This window comes from Zosterops lateralis (genome assembly GCF_965231275.1).
Source record: "Zosterops lateralis genome assembly, chromosome: Z".
Classification (NCBI taxonomy): Eukaryota; Metazoa; Chordata; class Aves; order Passeriformes; family Zosteropidae; genus Zosterops; species Zosterops lateralis.
Genome location: NC_139800.1, coordinates 44,323,853 through 44,345,669, shown reverse-complemented (window position 1 = coordinate 44,345,669; position 21,817 = coordinate 44,323,853). Strand labels below are relative to the sequence as shown.

General features: G+C 41.9%; 1 protein-coding gene across 3 annotated transcripts in view; it reads right to left on the bottom strand.

The window, feature by feature from the left end:
• Positions 1-21,817, bottom strand: part of ABCA1 (ATP binding cassette subfamily A member 1) — an 81,786-nt gene that overhangs the window by 43,628 nt on the left and 16,341 nt on the right. For all 3 annotated transcript variants that reach the window (XM_083882981.1, XM_083882980.1, XM_083882982.1), the window contains exon 6: positions 3,648-3,769. In XM_083882981.1, the coding sequence (XP_083739107.1) occupies positions 3,648-3,769 (122 nt within the window). The remainder of the gene's footprint in view (positions 1-3,647; positions 3,770-21,817) is intronic.

Genomic DNA, 21,817 nt, shown 5'->3' with positions numbered 1-21,817 from the left:
TAACATTCAGTCTTCTGGGAACTGAGACACAGAGAAAAACAAGGCTTGTGACCAGACACAAGTCTGACAAATCTATGTGAAGGGCAAAAGACCTATGTCCCGAACTACTTAGACATATCTGCCAGCCACATTTTCTATGCAGTAATGATTCAGAATCATCTTCCTTAACTCTGAAGTATCTACTCACTAACTGCTGAGACAAACATTTTAAGGTGTTTTTGAGCAGATCATGTATCAGCAAAAAAAAAGTTCTCTTACTGGCTGCAGCAAGAGATAAGATCTTAGAGTCTTCCTTCATAGGCATACTTTCTTAAGGTAATGGTCCCCTTGTCAATAATGTTTCCTAATCCACATGTAATCACCTTATTAAGGAAATTGACAAAATCCCTCTGGGTTATCACCAGGCTGTTTCACACCTGATAAACAAATTCTTTTAATAAGGTCAGTTACCAACTTCATGTCTGCTGAACAACAAAGTCCATGTCAAAAAGCTGCGTACTTCTCAAAGGCGATAAACAAGGAAAAATCCAGAGTCTGCTACTGGAAAGAAAATTTATTTGCCTTGGGGCTAGACAGATGGAACCATTTTACTGTAAATGCACAGGTAACAACAGCTGTGGACTTAATTTCTTCTGTCATTTCATAAGACCCAGTGTGCGTTACCCAACTTACAACAACAACTGAAGAGGATTGATCTACATTCCAGAAGAGTTAGCAGCTCCTGAACCAGGCTGGTAAGTCTGGGAGAAAAAGTGCATTACAGCCAGGAAAAAAGCAAATGGAATTGACAGGAGAAAGAAGGGATTTTTAATGCAATACTCATGCAAACCCTTAACCTTATATCTGTATCCATATGCCTAAAACAGGATTTTTTTAATGCTGCACAGTTCTGATATCAAAAAGACTTGCCTTTTGAAAATGTGGGGTACTTTTTGTCTTGCCAGCCAAGATACTACTACCAGTGTTAACAGCCATGCTGAAAAGGAGGTATCTGTGGGGCACTGAAATAACATTCCCAGAACAAGCTTCCCTGGGGAGACATATAGAAAAAAACACATCTCCCGGTGCCTCAGTGTTCACTTATAAAAAGGGAAGAGTGACCAACCTTCCACCATTCTGAAAATGTCCACCTTTTTCACCCAGATTTTATACTCTTTTGGAGAGAAGCTGCCCTTTTCAAGCACTGAGGTCCATAGCATGAGACCTTAGAAAAAACACTCTCTACCTATCCACCCCAGACTGAAAGTCCCGACCTTACCAAGTCAGCAAGTTCTCCAACCACTTGCAGTCATCTGAACCTATAGTGTCTTCTGCAGGCAAAAATACATCCTAAATGACAGGTTTAATCCTCAAAGGACTCTCAAAGTACCAGGCTCATGCCTGAAAGTAATCATAGATAATTGTTCTGTCCTTACATGTCACAAAATTCTCTCCTTGGGACTTTTCCTGCTTCATGAAACAGATCTGTTCCAAGCAGAATATGCACTGGACATTACTATTTACTCTCCACTGTTATTTGATGCATCATGCTAAAGCCTGGGCCCAGGAACTCACTGTGCCTTCAGCTTTTCAGAGGAACAGGACCTATTCCCACCTCCCAAGCCACAGGAGAGCTGTCTGGCCACACCTATGCAACAGCAGCATACCAGACCTGATTACATAGCTGCCTGCCTGCTGCTGACCCAGGCACCTTCCAAATCCCACACCCTTCTGAGCACACCTGCCATCGCTGGAAAAACATAAGGCTGAGCCACTGAGCCCAAGGAAGCAACATGCCCATCAAGACACTGGTCACTGTGATCTGCTTGCACTAATTTCAGTATGCTGGATACACAACCCTGCTGGACATGCTGGAGTGCTGTCATTGCAGTCACATTGGTGAGCAGTCCCATCTCCTTGGCGAGTTCAGTTCCTTACTTGATTGTGTATCATAACTTCCACTCTCGCTGAAGAACCCCAGAAAATCAACAGACTACAGAAGAAAGCTATATTTTCTGTGAAAGGTTGGCATACTCTGGATAGGCCCTTTTACTGTATGACTTTTGAATGAAGCTGTGACCCACTCATTCAGAGACCTAACAAATACTGCCTATTAATACTGAAGTCACTAGTCAGCTCAGCAGGGATGTCAGGTATCCAAACCAGATCTCCAGCAAAATCAAAGACATCCATTTTGTGAGTCAGATGAAAGTCATTCTGCAGGAAGAGAGAAGTCTGCATCTCTTGTTACCATCTGTATTACAAAAGTGCTCAAAGAAAATTTGGTGGGCCAGTGCTCTGCTCTGCAGCTTAATGTCCTGATGTTCAGATTAGCTCTGCTTGCCATCCCTGAACATGGAATACTGTTATGACTTACCAGCATCACTCCCAGTGCTTTAGCAGAATCAGCTCAAGAGCACAGCTTGAATCATTCAAGGAACAACAAGGTGACTGATCAGCCTTTCACTAACCTTCAGACACACTATGTAGATAAAAGCTAAGCCTCTTTCCTCCTTCCATTTCCATATACAACCAATGCAGTATGGCAGTCACACAATGTATGGAGAGGTTTTTTTGCCTGTTTGATAATCTTTCTGCCTCTCCACTAACTTAGGGAGATTGATAAGAATGCTGTTACTGCAGTCTTCCAGTTACCCTCCCAGAATCATCTGTAGCATGGTTCTGTCTTAATCTAATTTGTTTCAATTAAAACAAAACCTGCAGCCTAAACTGGGTAGGGATTTTTTCTCTGCTTTACATTTTTTAGTAGAATGTATCCTTAACTTGTAGGATAACTTATCAAACTGCACTAAAACAGATGGCTTGAAAGAATTTACTGAAAAACAAGACAATGTGTGCAAGGAGAGATAGCATTTGTAACTACAGGAAAAGAGACTAAAAGGACAATTAATCCATTCCAGTTCAATGAAAAGATCTGATATGGAGCTGAGGATCAAAACTATTTCCTCCTCCTCTTGCATACCATCTTTTGCATTCTTTCAAGAGAATTCTGGATCTTTCTTTGAAGTCTGTTATGACTTCTTCGTTAGAAAGCATGCTGGTGGACTAATTCATCAAGCCTAGAAAAAAACACTTTACAAGCTTGATCATGACAGACAGCCATCACAAGACGGGGCTCTAGCCCACTGTCACCACCGGCTATGTTTATGACTGCAATCATGGAGAACTCAGCATAGCAGGACTCTTGTACTATGTAATTCACAATGTGCTGTCTTGATGCGTTGGCCACAAACCTAAAAGTAGAGCTCCTTCTGCTGCACAGTAATGTACGGCATAGCAAGACCTAGAAACCCTGCTCCATTTAAATCTGAGTGACTGAAAACAGTCAGAACAATGCTAGCACCTTAATTAATGTTTTACTTCCATTAAAAAAAAAAAAAGGAAGGAAGAAATTTGGTTTAGCTTGAGGATAGTATTTTCTTACGCACATTGAAACATTTGCTCAAGGGGTCCTACTGTCTTTTTACAGCTTAAAATCATATAAGACAGTAAATTGAGGGCAAGAGGGAAGAGAGAAGCAGGGAAATACATTTTCTTCTGTGTTTCTACAGCACCTAGCACAGAGAGGTCCAGCACTCTGGATCTTGTCACTACAGCTAAACAAACAGTAGACAAGCATTATGTTAGGAGTTCAAAGTACTCTTTACCTGCTGGAGGTTGATTCCTGCATCCAATAGCTCCTCTACTGCAGATGATGGCATGGACACGTTTTGATGGAGGAAGTCAGAGAATGTCTCATTGTCAATCAGGAAATCCCGAAGTTTCAAGTCTGGAAAAGGACAAAACAAGCAAAATTCTGGTCACAGCAAAGCCAAAAGAAAACTCACGTGAGAGCACTGAACAGGAAAAGTCGAGCTGACAAATGGGGGAGAGGGAATTACACAAATTATAACACAAAAGGAAGAGGAGCTGGTAAAATGCTCTGAAACTTGGCAGGCTTCAGAAATGTCAATCCATGATGTCTTGGTCTCAAAAAAACCTCCCAAACCAACAACAAAAAAAAGCAATCAACCTTCAAAACCAACTCTCATTAATATCATTACTTCAGGTCAATTTGCTCATACACACACAGAAGCAAGGCACACTAAGTTGGTCCACTGAACTGAAACCTACCACAGATTTAGCACTTAATCCCTGTGTTGTTGCTGAACATGGGACTGAGCTGGTGCTTGGACCACTGAGGGACTTACTAGCCTTTAGTTAATTACATTAACAGCTGATGTACTCTAACATAAATTTCAAAGTCTGACATATGCAGAAACACAGGTATGATACAGAAGCGCACACAGATTTAGGAAACAATCTTAGCTACTTGGAATTAAAAAATAAATTTGCAGCATTGTTTCCATTTTCTTTGCCTCACCTTCTCAAGCCACTGGTGTTTCAGCTCTTGACTTTGAAAGAAATTCGTACCTACATCACAGCAGATTGGAACCATCTGGAAATCATAAGCCAAGCACACTATTAAGTCCACAAAACTGGACCTTCAGAGGCTGACTCTCACAGCTGACACTATTTTGGGGTTTTTTTTTAAGGGGGGGGGGTGGTTTGTGTGTGGGATTGCTTTTGTTTGTTAGTTTCTAGGGGAAGTTTTGTTTGTTTTGTGGTTTGATTGGGGGTTTTTTTGGAGGGTGGGGGAGGGGAGGCAGGGTAGCGGAGGGAGCAGTGTTTAGTTTTTGTTTGGTTTTCATTGTTGCTGTTTCTTTAAGAGAGAGGACAATTCTATGTCCACAATGCTTAAACAAGTGATGAACAAAGCAGTTATGCCAGGAGAAGGTGAGGGACCAGTCCTATAGGATTTACCAGAGTGAGATAAGACAACTAGCTAGGTGTCATGCTGTATTTTCTACTTTAGGAATACAGGATGCAGTAACCCAGAGCAAACAGTGGAAAACAATGAGTTCTAAAGAGAAAGTAATGATACAGAAGAATTAGGGGCTCGTACCTTTCCCCTCCTATAGGAAACAGCTGTAACAATCTTTCCCCTGCCTCTTATGCAGGAGGGTTTTTTGGTTTGACTTGGGTTTTTTTTTTTTTTTTGGTTTTTTTTTTTTTTTTTTTTTGCTTGGGTTCATTTGTTTGTTTGTTTTGGGGTTTTGTTTTTTGGTGGAATTTGGGGGGTTTTTTTGGTTGGCTGTCTTTGGTTTTGTACAGGGTGGGTTTTGCTTAGCTTGGGCAGGTGATACTGTCATGAAAGGGCCCCATCAGGAAAAAGTATGGTCTGCACTCGGGGTGCTACTGAAGCTGACAGGGAGACCGGCAGTGCAGGTGCCACTTCTGCTTCCCAGCCCGATCCTGGCGGAGGAGGCATGGGGAGGAACCACGCGCTCTGCTCTTGAGGCATGAAGTACACGGGGTTACTGACGGTCATTGCTCCCTCATCTACATATCCAGTTACAAATTCCCCGTTGCCTTTTTGTTCCACATGAAAAAGTAAATCACTTGCCTCAGCTGAGGCAACATGGAGGTTACTCTGGGGCAGAAATTTCTCCCTCACCCTCCTCTCTCCCACAAAGCAGGACCACTCATGAATATGCTGGTTTTGAGCACACCCCACTTGAACTCCACTAGCAAAATCCACCATCACCCACACTCCCTTCCCAGCGTAAGGCTGGGAAAAGATCTGGCTCCTGCAATAACATAAAACCAGCCTTTTCTTTCCAGCAGAGGCTAAAGCACTCTCCTTCACTGCAAGTGGAGGAAAAACCTCCCCCACCCCGATTCCTTGGTTACTTCCTACGTGTGCCAAACTCCCTAAACATTTCTGCAGCTTGTTTATTTTTTGGTGAGATCATCAACTGTTCAGATGGACAAAGAGGTGGCTGACTGAAGGCACACTGGCATGCAGAGATCAGCAGAGATCAGATGTTTGCAAGCTGCTTCATTGAATCTGCCTCTACTTAAGATATTTTTCAAGCTTCTCTTAAAGGGCTACATGCCTTATTTAAAAAAAAAAAAAAAAAAAAAAAAAAAAGTAACCGAGTAATATTCTGCTTCCTCAGTGATGTATTGCTTTTGATTTGGGCAGTCTACTTTATCTGGGTTTGGCTTGGAGATTTTGTGCCATATGGAGGCATGACTTTCATGGTCAGGGAGATACTTTATAGGCAATTGCAGGACTGCAACCTGAACTACACTGAGATTCCTGCTGACCTCCCTGTAATCATGAGGGGGAGTAACAAAGAATCACCATCTTTCACAGCTGTAATTAACCAGCCCAGCATTACCAGAACATTTGTCCCCTGCCTTTTTTGTTATGCCAAGCTTTTTCAGACTTGCTTAGCACTAGAATTTGCCGAAAATCAATGCTGCCTTTCAAGGAACTCCTACAAATATCTGAACAAGTTTTCATCATCATTTGGAGTAAAGCATGAAGGAAACAGAACAAGGTTTGAACAGAACAAGGAACTAGAACTGTAGGGCAGTGTTTGGTTTCTAGACAGCTGATCATGAAGCTGCTATCACTACACCCAGGACCCCACATGAAAGCTCGGCAAGACCAAGGCATCAAGTCCCAACACCACAGTCCTGGCTGCAGTGCCCTAAGCACAGAGCCAGCCTTTTGTGCCCTGCATTTTCTCCCCACTCCATCAGGTCCTACTTCCAGGACTTGTGGGTCAGTGTCTTATGCAATCCCTCTGGAACATGGAGGCACACATAACAGCTTGCACATGAAACCACAGGAAGCACTCCGCAATGCATCTAAATTCTTTCTCAGGATACCTTAAAAAGTCAAGAGCTAACAGGTTTCCTCTTGAAAACAGCCATTCCCAACCAAGATGACTGCTGGCCCACTAGGGCCTAAGAAAATAAAAGAGCATTACTTAGGGGAAAAAAACTCCAAAAATAGAAAGCAAAAGAAATAGGCAAGTCTTCTGAAGGCTAATACCAAGGTTACTTAATAATGCAAACACTTTGAGTGGAAGAATACATTTTACCACCACAGGTCTACTACTGCAATATTTTCCTGCCATAAAAGTTTAGACACACTATCAAGTTACTCAAATAAAGGAGACAAAGTGTCAGCTCAAACATGATAACTTGCATGTCTACTCTCTTGCTTGAGAGTGGCCAACAGCATCATTACAGGCAGCCACTGCAAGCCGGTGGGCACAGAACAATGCCAGGCAGCACACTGGAGACCAATCTCTCCATGTACTTTGACATGTAGCCTCTCCTTGCCTCCCACTTCACCTTCAACAAAAAACCCAGGAAGCTGCAGCCTTGCAGATTCCCTCAACCTCAGGATAGGGTTCAGCCTCCTGGCTGAAGCAATAGGCCCCAGCAAGCAAGCCAAGCCCTAGGCACAAATGGGGAGATAAACCTGAGGTCAGACTGAGCAAACACACTCAAAGGCTGTCAAATCTGATGTGAACCATCTTGCTGATTCAGTGGTGGGATAGTAAGGAGAAATACTGAGACAGCCATTTCCCCATCAGAGTCTACTTTTGCAGTTTCAGTCCTGACATCAAGGCAGCAACAGCAGACAGAGACCTATGCTTATAAACCACGCAAATAACCCCCAAAACCAACAGCAGGGCTGAAATGTCTTTGTTGTAATTAGGTCCAGTTTGGGCACAGTATGACAATCCAACAGAAGACCATCACCATGAAGCAAGCAGAAGAGACGTCCATATCTCAGGTGGGACAGGGAGAAAGATCCTTTGTAAGGTCACATAAGGAAGCTTCCAGCACAACTGAGAACTCCCAGATCTGGGGGTCTTATGCCTTAACCACAAAGCATCCCTTCCTCTCTGAAGTCACTAGTCAGGATTAGACAATTACACATGGCAGCATCGAACAGATACTGTTTTCACAAAAGGCACAGCTGTCCTTCATTTCCACATAGTTCAAATGAACCTCCATTCTGGGCATCAAAACCAGAAACTCTCGGATTTTCAAACTGCAGACCATCTCCTACTGTAACATTGTATTACATCCTAAAATTTACATTTTACTGACAATCTAATCTTTTCCAGAACCTTCATGCCTGGGCACAGTGGTAGGCCAGTCAGTCCTTGCTTAAGGATCAAATATTTGTGACAAAAAAAAAAAAAAAAAAAAAAAAAAAAAAAAAAAAAAAAAAAAAACCTAAAACATGTATTCAAAGAGCTCAAGACAATCACACGAATGAAGAAAAACAACATCTATGCTTGCCATATTACTGATTTAAATGAACATCAAAATGCATTATTAAAAAAAAAAAACAACATCAAACCAGTTCTATGTGAGAGGCTCTGGTTCCATGCAGACCAAAACTGAGCACTGATTGTGCAGTGAAGAAAGCATCTGTGGTCCAAAAGCCACGGGGTTTTAGTTTCTTCATTCCAGGAACACATCCCCAGTTACTTTCACAAGCTCAAAAGGTGGGTCAAAGTGCAAAAGAAGCCATGGCCAGGAATCAGCTTTAATTTGCTGATATTACTACAATTATGATAGCAGGTCCCGCAGTGAGCAGTGACAATTTCCATCAGTACTGGGAAGATCCAAAGACAAGGGCAAAAAAGAAAAGCTTCTAGGGGTAGGTTACAGAACAAGACTTCTCAAACTTCTCTCCCATTCTTTCTTCCTTCACAGAGGTCTCATACCTTCCTTAATGGTGCAGCAGAGTGGGAATACAGAACACCACAGAAACTGTCGCTATGTTTTTTATATCCTGAACACTGTGTTCTAAAAATAAAAGGCATGCAAATGGTATTCACTGTTATCTCAATCCACTGTAGAGTACAAAGCTCACCAAGTCGCAGGTTAATTTATGGGGTTTCTGTCCATAGTCTACAATATACCAGGTTTTCAGCCACTTTAAAGCTAACAAGCTCAATGAAAACACTGTGACAGTCAGACCTACTTCCTAGCTTCACATACCTTAACTCCCTATAAAAAACAAATTAAGGGAAGGGGAGAAGGAACTTCACGTCTTAAGTTAATTCAGCAGCTAAGAGGAAAGCAGAGCAATACATCTGATCTACAATCATGGCTTTTTCTTGTTGGGAGATTTCTCTCTACTGATTAAACATGCAAGTGCGAAAACAATTACATTACTTTCGTTATATACATTGCAGTTGGGGAGACTTCTAGCCTTTGGCTAAGCCTGTATTCATCATGTGTTCAGCTAAATATCAACCCAACACAGAAACTGGTACTAAACTCTGACCCTTATTTCTTACCATAAAGACTGCTCATAGGGCAACCCAATATTTTTTGTAACAGCAACTAAGGCGTCACAGCAAGATGAAACAGTGAGATAGGATGAGGCACAAAACACTTCAGCTTCATTTTTTTGAATCAGCAAGGTTCCACAAGTGCCCAAAGGAGACAAAAAAAAGAGAAGTGATTACCCAGCTCAGGACCTGTCTCCACCAATTAACAGAAGGAGCAAAGCAATGAAGAATGTTAAGCAAGCAAACAAGGTACTTTCTTGTCCCTGTTCAAAGACTTCACATGCACAACTCCCCATTCAGTTATAACGGCACTTCTACAGGAAGGGAAGGCCCAGCCTGATTGCACAGCTGGCTGTCAAGTCTGTGCAAAACTGTGCTCAGGTGTGACTGGAAAACAAGATCACAAGGCACCCTGGTCACACAGGGCACTGCTTTGTCACTGATGATACCTCAGCAACAGGAGATTTGGACAACACAAGCCCATGGAGATGCTGAAGCTGAGACCAAGAGCAAAACTTCCAGCAGCTGAGAGCATTTACTGGTAGCACCATTACAAAGATTCTGGCTAGAAACTTGTCTTTTAGGACAGGTGAGATGACCAGGGCAGGGAAATCAAATGCTGCCACAGAATTACCTTGTAGACTGGAAGTTCGTACTAATTTTTCATTATCTGGGAAATATTTCTCTTGAATAGGTGGCAGGTGCATTTGAACAGCTGGACTGATTTTCACACTCATTACCTATCACTTTATTGAAAAGAGATGTCTGAAGCTACTTCCCATAAAAAGGGGCTCTCAAATAATTTCAACAGCAGAGCCAAAGACTAAATGACTTGTAATTTTTTGACCATCCAGAGTAAACTAAAAACCATCTAGAGGAAACAGCAATTTCCTAATGGTGAACTATGCTACTGCAGTGTACCCTAACTGACAATGTGAAAAGCTAACTTTTCACAGTGCTGGGCAAGGCAACACTTGCCTTTTTTTTCACTTGCCTTCATTATAATCCTAACTTTGGACAGCACATCCAAAAAGCATGATAAAGTAATTTTCTTAAATATTTTTGGCCTGGGCTTTTTTAGCAGTTATGATGTTTTAATGATTCTTTTCCTGTAGGACAGCTTTCCCCCTGTGAGGTGAGACCAGCTCTCAGAGCTGCCCGTGTACCTATTAATGCTGGCAAGAGCTAAACTGCCCTCTGAAAAAGTTGGACAGCCATACCCTGATTTGCTTACAAGAAATCAAGCAGCTCAGCAGGCCTGTTGTGCAGGATTGACTAGTGTGAAAATAGAAGCCTAATTTGCTCACAGTCAAAGTGCTGTTCTGTCTGCAGCCATGGCCTGACCTGTTTTTACAGCAGCCTATGGCTCTCTGCTCTGAAGCCATCACACATCAAACATTGCTGCCTCTGCAGACACTAGATAATACTGAAGTGAACACTCCATTAACCCGGGCCCATCACCTTCATATATCTGCCATGCCAAATGGTGATATGAGTAAAAAGGGGGCAGCCTGTCATCTGTCTCCAGCAGTTTGCATCTCTCCTGAGAGAAAGGAAAATGCTGTGCAACAGGCCCAGATCTTCCCTCTCATCTTGGGACTATGACATTGGGACCACCTCCATTCCTCTCTAAGTCATTATTTTTGCTTAGAAGAGCTTTAAATATAAAAAGTCCAGCACAATTACTCTGGCAAAAAGCACAGCTCTCAACATGTTCTAACACACATACACAAACCAATCCTCAGCTAGCCTTCACTAAGGGTACAACTGACTTCAGACATGCAGAGCCCATTCAGCTGAGATCCCACCTCTGCCCTGCGTGGGAAGCCAGCAGCAAACACAAGGCTAATACATCCCTTTGTGCAGCTGTTCTGTGCAAAGGCCATCAGGCTCTCTTCCTGTATGACACACACAACAAGAGAAAGACTCTGCGTCAGAATGCCAAGACACAAGGCACAGAGGCAAAAGCCTCAGGCTGGCCACCACAGCCCTGCCAGCAAACACAGCCTGCAGAGCTCCTGCCTGAGGAGGGGCACACCCAACCACCTCCCTAAGCCTCACATTATGGCTCAGAGAAGATATTCTCCTGACTTTCCCCACTGCAAGGCAAATTCTGTTATCTGCACTGACAACCATGAAATAGAACTTGCCAATGGAAAAGCAGAAAGAAATTACAAAGGCTTCTCATGGTGCAAAAAATTTAAGCAGGCTCAAAGAAAACACCCTATGAATAGTCATTGTATTGCTTTAAGAAGCAAAACCTGAGCAGAGCTCCAAATTGCATGGCATTATTACTGGTTGAAAATTCTCCTGCTAGTGTTCACAAAATAAGGACAAACTGCAAAATTCTTAGCCTCTGAACTGGCAGGTCAGTCACAGAGACAACGGACCAGAGATGGGATGATATAAAATACTTAATTATTACAACAAAATTGTTTTCAGGAGTGGTGAACTGAATACATTCAGGGATGGTATAAACTATAGAGAAGGCACTCCAAACACAGCTCAGGGCAAGATGGGTTCTTCCCTCTGCAGTAGGACTATTATGCCCTGGATAATATACAGGCTTTAGATGTTTCAAAACATCAGCTTGGAGAGTAAAATCTATTAAAAAAACCCAAACAATAGAGAGACTGAAAACCAAATGCCGTAGTCTCATCCAGTCACATAGCATGAGTCTAGTGGCAAACATCAGCACATAAAGAATGGCACTATGCTATTAAAAATGCATGGAGCTAGGCAGAAGTTGAAAGAGTAAACTGTGACCAAAGATGACCCTATCCAAAATTCCTTGTACTTGAGCAAGTGGCCGTAAATGTAGGAAAAAGCAGGGCTAGACATTCTAATTAAACGACCATTACTGCTAAGAGCAGATGTGTTTTCATAAGCTGGCTATGTAAGCACGCATCCATGAGACTGCTGGTTCAAATGCATCCAGAAGACATTTAGATGAGAATCATTCTGAACCTCTAAAACAAGCAGGCAGAATGAATCCAGCAGCATCTTCCTACTTGCAAATTATCACAGCACCACCAATCCAGTCTGAAGAGCTTCTCCCATGAAACTGGTGTGGGTAATGATGAACCTTAAGCAAAATAGCAGGCAAAGCTTTCCAGGATCAAAGCAGCCTGACTGTCCTGCACTTGTATTTGCTCCTCCCTACACATCAGAAAGGCTGATGAGAAAAAGCTACCCCTCCCTTGGGTGTAAAGTCTCATCCTGCCAGATATCCGTTCCTCTTACTTGTCACAAATTCACGGAACCTATTGACATCTGACTTATTCTAAAGTTTAGCAAGATACCAAGTCTGCAGTTAGCAGATCATAGTAGCTCTTAATTCTTCTATGCTCAAGAAGACCTGAACCTTCTGAATTTAGTGCTAAATCCTAATGCTCCTTATCTAGCACACTGCAGCATAAGCCACCTTTAGAACAAAGAGTAAAACCAATCAAAAATGCCTAAGATTAATAACAATAAGCTAATCATTATATTGCACTTAGTTAACCAGAAACACTGTCTACTTCCACTGAAAACATATCTACATCTTAAGTATTTCAACCTCCCATGATTGCAGTGACAAACTAAATTGAAATGTAGGGAGCAAAGTCACCCTTTTGGATCATTCTTTGGGTTTGCTTTTGAATCTCAAGTCCAACGGAAGGGAATAAAACACTTAAACTTCAGCAGTAAAGAAAAGATTGTTTTATGCACCTAGTTTAGGGCAACCTTTGCAACCATTCAAGCCCTTCACCACTATAAATCAGACTGTTGAGCAACACCTCTTTAAAATAATTGAAGAAGTTTCTCACTCTTTGGGAAAGAGTAAAAAACAGATGCTTAGTAGATAATGATTGCCCAAATTCACATAAAGTTTTGGCTGCAAATCATGTCTCTCATATTCTAAGCATCATACTATGCTACACCACATCAGGATGGTCCCAACAGACTCCGCCTTGGTAGTTTCAGGAGCTCATCTTTCCATCTGGCTTTCTATTGGACTGTGAATATACTAACCAATCCTTCCCTCTGATACTGACATAACTTGCTGGCTCAAAACACACCCTTTGGCACCATTTGGTGCACGGAACATTTGCACCACTCTGTTTTACAAAGGACTGGATTACTTCTAGGCACAGAGAAGAGCAGTGCCTCCTGGTACTTTAGGAGCCTGATTCTGATTCTTACCAGAGTCACTGGTAAGCACTCAATTACCTGAAGAAAATGGAGTATGTACTACAGGAGAGGTCCTATACATTATTTCTATGGATACACTGGTAAAATTCCTTGCACTTACAGGTAGGAGCAGAGAACATGAAAAAGAAGGAAAAAGACCAGATAGGTGAAGACACATGGGGCCTTAAAGGACTACTTCATTGTCCTGATTTGTGTTCTCCAGCTTTAGGGCGCACTGCTCCCCATTTGCTAGGCAGGAAGCGTGTGAACAGAGCAGGTCAAAACCACAGGTGATGGTTCCTGACTATGTTGTCAGAGACGTGCCTTTGATACTATCAAAGCTTTTGGGACAACTGACTTCCAATGGACAGCCACCTCACATCCCAAGTGGTTTTTTTTCTCCCTACTGCTCTGAAGCTTTTTGTCGGGTAGTGGGGTAGGAAAGCAGTGCTGTTTTCCTAAGGAGATGGTTGGCACAATCCAGAATAGGCACTCAGACTTCAGATATTGCTATCTTTGCAGTAAGCTGTCTTGTCCCATCAGCAAATCTCCTTCTGGCACATATCTATTCTCAGTCAGCTTCAGATACGGTCCAGTTTCAGCTGCATTTGTTACAATAGATAGCGATCTGTAAGGAAAAGACCTCCAAAGATATTAGTTTATGCTTATTAAGTTCTGACTGTCTGTGGTTACATAAACCTTCAGATAATGTCAAGAAAAATGCATCTAAATACTACCTGAGGTAGTATGTTCCTCTAAAAATATGTTTAGAAGAACAGAAAGGTTCAGGGAGGGCAAAAAAAACACCCACCACAAAACACCAAACCTCACAGGAAAGGATCTTATTTTAAATCCTTGTAAAGGGTGTTTCATTGCACCATTCTTAAAACTGAAGCTGAATCGGAAAGGGAAGGAAACTGGCTGTTTACAGAGCATATTTGTCACAGAACAGCATGAATCTCCCCCACACGGTACTGCCAGGTCAGCATAAAAAAAGAAAGCTAGGGCAAGATCTTCAACTAATAGATGAACTACATTCCACTAAATGTTCAGAGCTACACCAATTTTTTATCAGCTAAGGATTCTTGATACATAGGCCTAAGCAATATGTAGCTTTAACAAACTCTGTTAATTATTGACCCTCAGTAAATACATAAGCATATGCCTATTTTTTTAAAATTCTGTAGCTGTTGCATTTAATTCAATGGACTTTTCCACTGAAATTTTGAAAATAAAACATACGAAGGTGTAAGCATAAAATCCATAAAGAAAATTAAAAACATATTTCAAATAATTCACAACTACTAAATGAAACACAGCAACAGCAAGAACACTCTAGGGTTGGAAGTGGAGAATGTCACGTATTAATGAAGCTGCAATGAAATTCAGCAACAGGTGCAGAATATTTTGCTCCATTTTAGTCGCAATCCTGGAATTAGAACTCACTTATTTTATGACCAAAAATATTTAAATAGAACATGAAAGACTGCCATGGATTCTCAAAAAAAAAAAAAAAAAAATCAGGCAAGCAGTGCTCTGTCCTCTTGACTGTGTAAAAAAGAACTTGATTGACCATCAACATTTTTTTAAAAGCCATCAGGTTTTATTGCATCCTGACTGCATTGAAAACTGCCACATCCTACTGTGTTTCAGTATGAGGGCAGCTGTTTATTTATTTAGCTCACAGGAATGCTGTAAAAATTAGGTAATAAGTGTTTGTAATGCATGCTGAAGATAAAATGTATTATTACTAAAGACAGTTCCAAAGCTGAATATTAACTTGAGAGATATGGGAGGTCAGACCCAAATTAGGTACTCTGGCCTCAGTACCAATCAAACACAAGTGTACAGGGCTTTTTCCAAATGGGGCAATTTCATAATCTCCACTCTCATGAGAGCTCAGGCCCACAGAAATCCCCTGAGAAAGCTGAACTTTTCATCAGATAACAGTGTTACAAATTTCCTAAGGGACTACTAACACTAAGCCCAATGTGGAAAGTCTCTATCCTGCTGTCTCAACCCACCTCAGACTGTAGCTTAAATAAACCCAGTGCAATCTTCCACAAATAGGGTAATTTTTCAAGATAAGTCAAAGAACAAAAATGCAGAATTTGCCAAAGTTGAAAACAGAAAACAAATGCAAATTGAAGCTAACATGGCCTAAGTTTTGGCAACATAGTCCCGACATTAACAAGCTGTACTGACAAAGCTACATACAAAGAGGGAAGTAATAGCAAAGTGTGAGGGGTTTAACGGTTCACCTAACAATCTCCACTTTATTAGCTGGTTTAAAATAAAAGTCAATGTTGACAGACAAGGCTAAAGACTAAAGAAAACACCCAGAACTTTTAAAGATGGTCCTACCTCTGCAGCACACACTAATACTAATTAGTGATAAGTACAGTAAGCAAATCTTGTTTTCTTTATCATTGTGTCTTTATCTAGACAAGTTAAGAGAGATAAAGGTGAAGGAAACTACGAAATTGCAATGTGGTATCTACTGGAATAGCTCTGTTGCTAATTGCAGTTATCAGTGCTGTTGACTCCCCTGCACGCAGTCAAAACCATTCACCGGCACCATCAGGTTAGCTGGTTCTGAAGGAACCATGCGGCCAGTGCAGCCTTATACTGACAAGTTTGCAGTTTTCCTTGTGTTTTTTAAACAGGTTTCACACAATCTTCTGCAACAGGATTCTCAGAAATGTTTTTCTCAAGCTCTTGTCACCTAGTGCAGTTCAGACACTACAGCAAGGCCATATTAAACATAACACTGCATACGGTTTTTCAATTCCACATTCAAAGAGATTTCAGCCTTGCTCTATCGAATCCATACACATCTACCTGGAATCCAAGCTGGCATAATCCTAAACTTCTGTCTTCAAAGGTATCCCTGTACAAAGGAGGTTTAGACAAAAAGAGAAAGCCCAGTTCTACAGAATCAGAATACGGCAATATACATTATGCTGTATGCTTTTACTCATCTCAGCCTCTAAGCAAAGTCATATAGTAACAACTGTTCATGAACAATTCCATGGAAAACAAGTATGATTCTCTTGGAAACAGATTTTAAAGTACAGCAGACTTTTGTACCTTGACCTCAATTAAGAAAATTTTATGAGTTTAATGACATCCTTGTCATCCAAATAATAAGGAAAGCAGAAGCAGGCTCTATTGAAAGTGATAATTCCGTATCTAATTATATTGTACCTACATGACGCTATTTTCTGAATTATGCAAATATCATGCCACCTAACTAATTAAAGCTATATACCTAACTACCCAATAAAAAACCTGGGACAAATGCAGCCATAAGAAATCTTTTCTACCTTTGCCTATCTCGACTGCCAGCCTCTCAGTTTCAGTTGAGGACAGAAAAAAATAACAGACCGATTGGATTCACAGAGAGACTTTGTCCACAACTTGTAGTAAGCAACTTAAAAGTGCCCTTCGAAGAAGGTTTTGGAAATGTTTTTCCAGAAGATCTGCAGTTGCCTAAACAATTTTCATATACCTAAAAAAACCCCAATTCTAAGGGCATTCATGTATGTACCTGTTCAGCAGCACAGAGACTTGAGGAAAAAAATTAATTCGGCAAATGCGGGAAAACTGCCATGTGTACCCGAATCTCCTACCTAACCAACATGGCACACCACAATCTTTGTGCAACCCAAGCACCCATTGGCAACTTCTTCTGCTTGCTCACTGGGACAGGCTGCATCTGACCACAGCAGGAATCACAATGCTTCCCACACAATCCCAGACTCCCCTTCCTGGACGGATGTTTTGGGCTGGGAGGTAGTAGCAGCCAGGAATGCCCTAGGGCATTCTGCTAAGGGCTATTGCAAGGTAACTGGTACTGAAAACACAAAGGTAAAGTAGCCTTCTTACCTACCCCAATAAATCCAGATCTCTCTACTGACACCACAGGGCAGCATTTTTGGCAACACTTTTCTCCTGACCTAAAGTAAATGCAAAGACCTGAATGCCATTGTGGCGCACACTATCAGGGAACCCAGATGTGGATGTGTATTTATGCGCAGCAACAGGAATGCTACCCTGCCACAACTGGTGTTTGCAGGTGTTTCTGGGCATGAAGGCCACCTGGACATATGGTTTGCTAGTCTTCATTCTAGCCTGGCTGGTTTTTATTAAGATTCTTTCCAGAGCAAGTCAGGGAGGACACCAGTTTAATTAGGCAGGCGTAGGCAGGTGTAAGAATCAATCTGAATGTTTAGCTTGAGGGCGTAGGTTTAATTTTGTTAGGGACAAGACACTGAGGAGGGAGTTAGCCATCACCTTAATGTCACCTAGCAGATAATGTATGACATCCTGTTTCCCTGAGAACCCTGTAATCATATGGTAATACACAAGCCACCAGAAAACCTCTACGAAGGCTGTTCTTTAGGTCAAGCCCTCTACCATCCTTTACCTGTTAAATAAAGAAGCACTTATAGCACTGACCAAACAGGCTGCAAACTCATTCAATCTGAACATCTCTGTGCAGTAGAGTGCAACATCAGCAAAGAATGCCACCCAGCTGATGTTTGTCTCTTCCACCACAAGCAATGCTAATCCAGCAAACAACTGGGACAGGCAGGGCCCATGTGGAATAATAGCCCAAGATATGATGCAATTTCTTAGGCGATGTTTGTTTCCCTCTATTTCATTGCTCCATTTTTGTTTAGTTGGGTTGGCTTCAAGAAAAATAGAAACATGCCCTCTGGGATCACTGAAAACTAAGAGCAATGCAGTAAATGCTAGCCAGTCTGAGTTACATCTGCAACTTTCAGCAACAACCAAAGAAGATGGTTTTCATTATACCTGTTAATTTATTGCCCTGTGGCACTGCAGAACAAAGTATTTTGGCGTCTTGTAGAGAGAAGGAAAAAATAAAGCGTGCCTCAGAGTCAATAGCAAGCTGTATCTCCATCTTTCAAAACAGAAGAAAAGCTTATTTCTTGCAAACCCTTAGCTGATAAAATGGCACTGAGGCCAGCTGCAAATTCAGTGCCTGCAAGCAGCAACCCAAACCTACTGCAGCTGGCATTCCCGGCAGCCGTGTTATGCTCTTGAAAGTGCCGTCACTAAGGTCTTTGACTCTCTGTACTGATTTGCACTCTGCCTTATCATGGGTGTTAAAGACCTTGGTGACATCACTGGACAGAGATGTAACAAGTGGGAACAGAGAGGGCACCTGGTACCTCCCTCCAAAATTGATTATGTTATCATATGTGTGTGCCTGCACGTAGATTTCGCTGCTCAGGGCTTACTGGAAGCAGCCATACAACAGCAGTGGCCATAGAACACAACAGCTGCATATGCTGAACTCCTTCACACCAGCACTTAGCCCTTTATCCTAGCACCCTGGCAAAAAAAGGTGCTACATGAAGCAATATTGGACTGTTCCCTACTGACAACACCTTTCTCTCTAACAGAGCGCTCTTCTCTGCTGTTCCTCCTCAAACTCCTGCACAAACAGCCCTGTTATGAGGAGTTATCCCCTACCTTATGAAGAAATGCCTAAGATACAAAGCCTGGTGGAATAAGTGAACAGTGTGGCCTGAACAAAACCTTTGTATCCTACCTAGTCTTCAATTAAGGCACTGTTTTGCACATACCTGTGCAAGCAATGTGAGCAACCTGCCACCTTAAGTAGGTCTCTTGTCCCCAAGGTTCAGCTCACGCCTAACTTCAGATCAGATGACTAAGAGTCACACCTTGAACATTAGTTCGTGAGGGCTATTTTAAAGAAGGTTCAAGTGAAAGGACTTTGGCAAATACTCCCTGAACAGATTCAGATATCAGAAGCCAAATACAGACATGAATGCTCTGCATGACTAGCATTAGCTCCAATTTACATGCTAGCAATGAGAGATCAACTCCTGGAGGCCTGTTTCAAAATCATCAGGAAGTAGTAGGAAGAGTGTGTGACAGCAGAAGGGAGTTGCAGACACTCCAACAGAGTCCATGTCACACATCAAGGAGCATACAGTCCATCCCACTGGGGAAGCTGCCGAGTTGCACCTGTCTGCACCACCAATTCACATGGCTTCAGGTCCAGGCCAGAATTAAAACACACAGGATAGGATACTACAACGTTTTCAATCATTAGCTTATCGATAGTTAACCCTCCTGCTACTGGGGGAAACATATGTATAAAGACAGTGCTTTCAGGCAGGGTGGTGCACTTACATGTGACATCCACTCCTACTGTCTCCTTATGTTCCCAGAGACACTGGAGGAAATGCTCCTGAATGAAGAGGATTTGCATCTCTCACACCTCACCGTCAACAGCAACTGAGAGCTGACCTTCCTTTCACAGAATTCTACACATGGCTAAGTATAAATACACGAGTGCTTCTAAGATTAGAGGATGCTGTTTCATGCATGCTGTCAGAGAATGAATCACACAGCCAAGGAGTGGGCAGCAGGGTCCAACAAGCTGGATGGGTTTGTAAATGAGCATGAGAAAGACAAACAGGCTTTGTTCTCCAAAACCCTTACCAACAATGGACATTCTGTCATTCTAATGACACAGAGGTTTGATTTTTTGATTACACATTTGAAATATAATCTGTGATGACTGGGCCTGTGATGACTGTTTTTGCAGTCAGTCCAGTAGTCTTTAAGTATGGAGAAATATGAGCCTTCTGACTTTCAGCTTGTATAGTATTCCATACGCAAAACTTTTCTCGGAATCAATCCTTCCCCTCAGACTTTCCCAGCAGCAAGAACTTCATCTTATGGCTTTGATATGTGTTCTTGTAAATGTCCATGTCTGACATTCAACGCATGTCTCAATATAAAAACACCACAGCAAGATCTATTGGTGTAGTAACTCTTAGGAAAAGTTAACTCACCAATAAAACTGTAAAAGTAGTAGTAAAGAATAAAATACTACTACTAGAAGTGTAAAACCAGTAACAATAATATCTGTCATTCTGATGGAGAGAGCTTGTTCCCAGCAAATCAAACCAAACAACTGAAGATATCCATGAAAACTAGTATTAAACTCCTCCCTGGGAAATAGTCATCCTAACTCATTTTGGCTGTGCTCAGTATGTGCCCATCTCTGCACTAAGGGTTCACTCTGCATTCTCTCCCCTCTGAAGCTGCAGCAGATTTAGCTAAAAGCATGAGAATGCCACTCACCAGTCCTCTCAGTAAAAACAGAAGAGGCCTGGTGATATGGATACTGAGCTCCTCAGCAAGGAGGAGTGTCCCTTATACACAAATATCAACTAAGGGTCAGAGTCAGTAGACCACAATAAGTATTACATGCAGATCTGATCACATCAGAATTCTGCACAACCCTGAAGGGGAGAGAGGGGGGTAAAATATCCAAGACCTTGCATAGTCCATGTCTGTACACACATTCAGCACATACCTGCCAACCTGTCACTAACAGTACAGATTATTCCAAGGTGACCTGCAATGTACTGAGCACCACAAAAGAATGTAAAAACACCATCTCTGTTTTAAGTGTGCTCAGTACACATGTGACACTACTCACATCATACCAAGTCAGATATTTTTCTTCCTGCAGCCTGTCTGAGCCATCCTCAAACGATGAGAGCTAAGAAGAACTAAGGACAATTTTCACAAAACACTAAAATACTACCTCTGCTGCTCTACATGCTGCAAAAAGGCTGTAGGTAAAGACCCTCAGTGGGTGTGCTCCCTTATGTATTTCCCTGCTGTATGTCTTTCTAAACCATTACTTTCCATTGCCTCCACTAGACACATGCTACATTAACACAGCAGCCAAGACAGATAATCTTTCAGGGACGAACATGCCAAAAAACTTTTACAAGGTGCCATGTCAGAGAAACCCAGCAATAGCAAGAGACTGCCACATTTCCTGAGACTGAACAGAGCTCTTTCACATCCCAGCTCTGCTGCAAGCTTCCCATGTGATCTCACACTAGTCACTCACTCATCTGCACAGGACAGGAAGGCACACCATCTTCTCACACAAGCTAAGAATGGGAGGATTCCAATTTTTCATAGGAAATAGGGCTGTGAAAGCCCCCTAGACAGTTTTCTTTTGTACCCTGTCAAATCCTGCCAGACAATATCAGAGTATACTACACCAAACAGTGATACAGGAACAACAACAACAACAAACCAGAAAGGAAACAGATATTTTACTGTCAGATAATAACCAGCTTTCAGTTTGTAAATTGGAGGCCAACATCAGCTTTTCCCCATCTGTGTTCTTCCAGCACAGCTCCCTCTGAAGCTCAGGGGGTAGAACATTAAATCGTAGCTACATTGTGTTCACTGCTTCACAAAATATCAAAATAACTATTGCTTTCCAAAAAGACACAGTACTTCGGCTCCTTTGAGAAAACAAGCACTTTGACTAACTTCAGCGTGCCCAGGATTATAATTTCACATCCAAAACAGCTGCTGTTCTTGGCAATACACACCACACCTCTTTCCTTCCAACAAATAAATTAAAGAGCACACAAAGCTCTGAC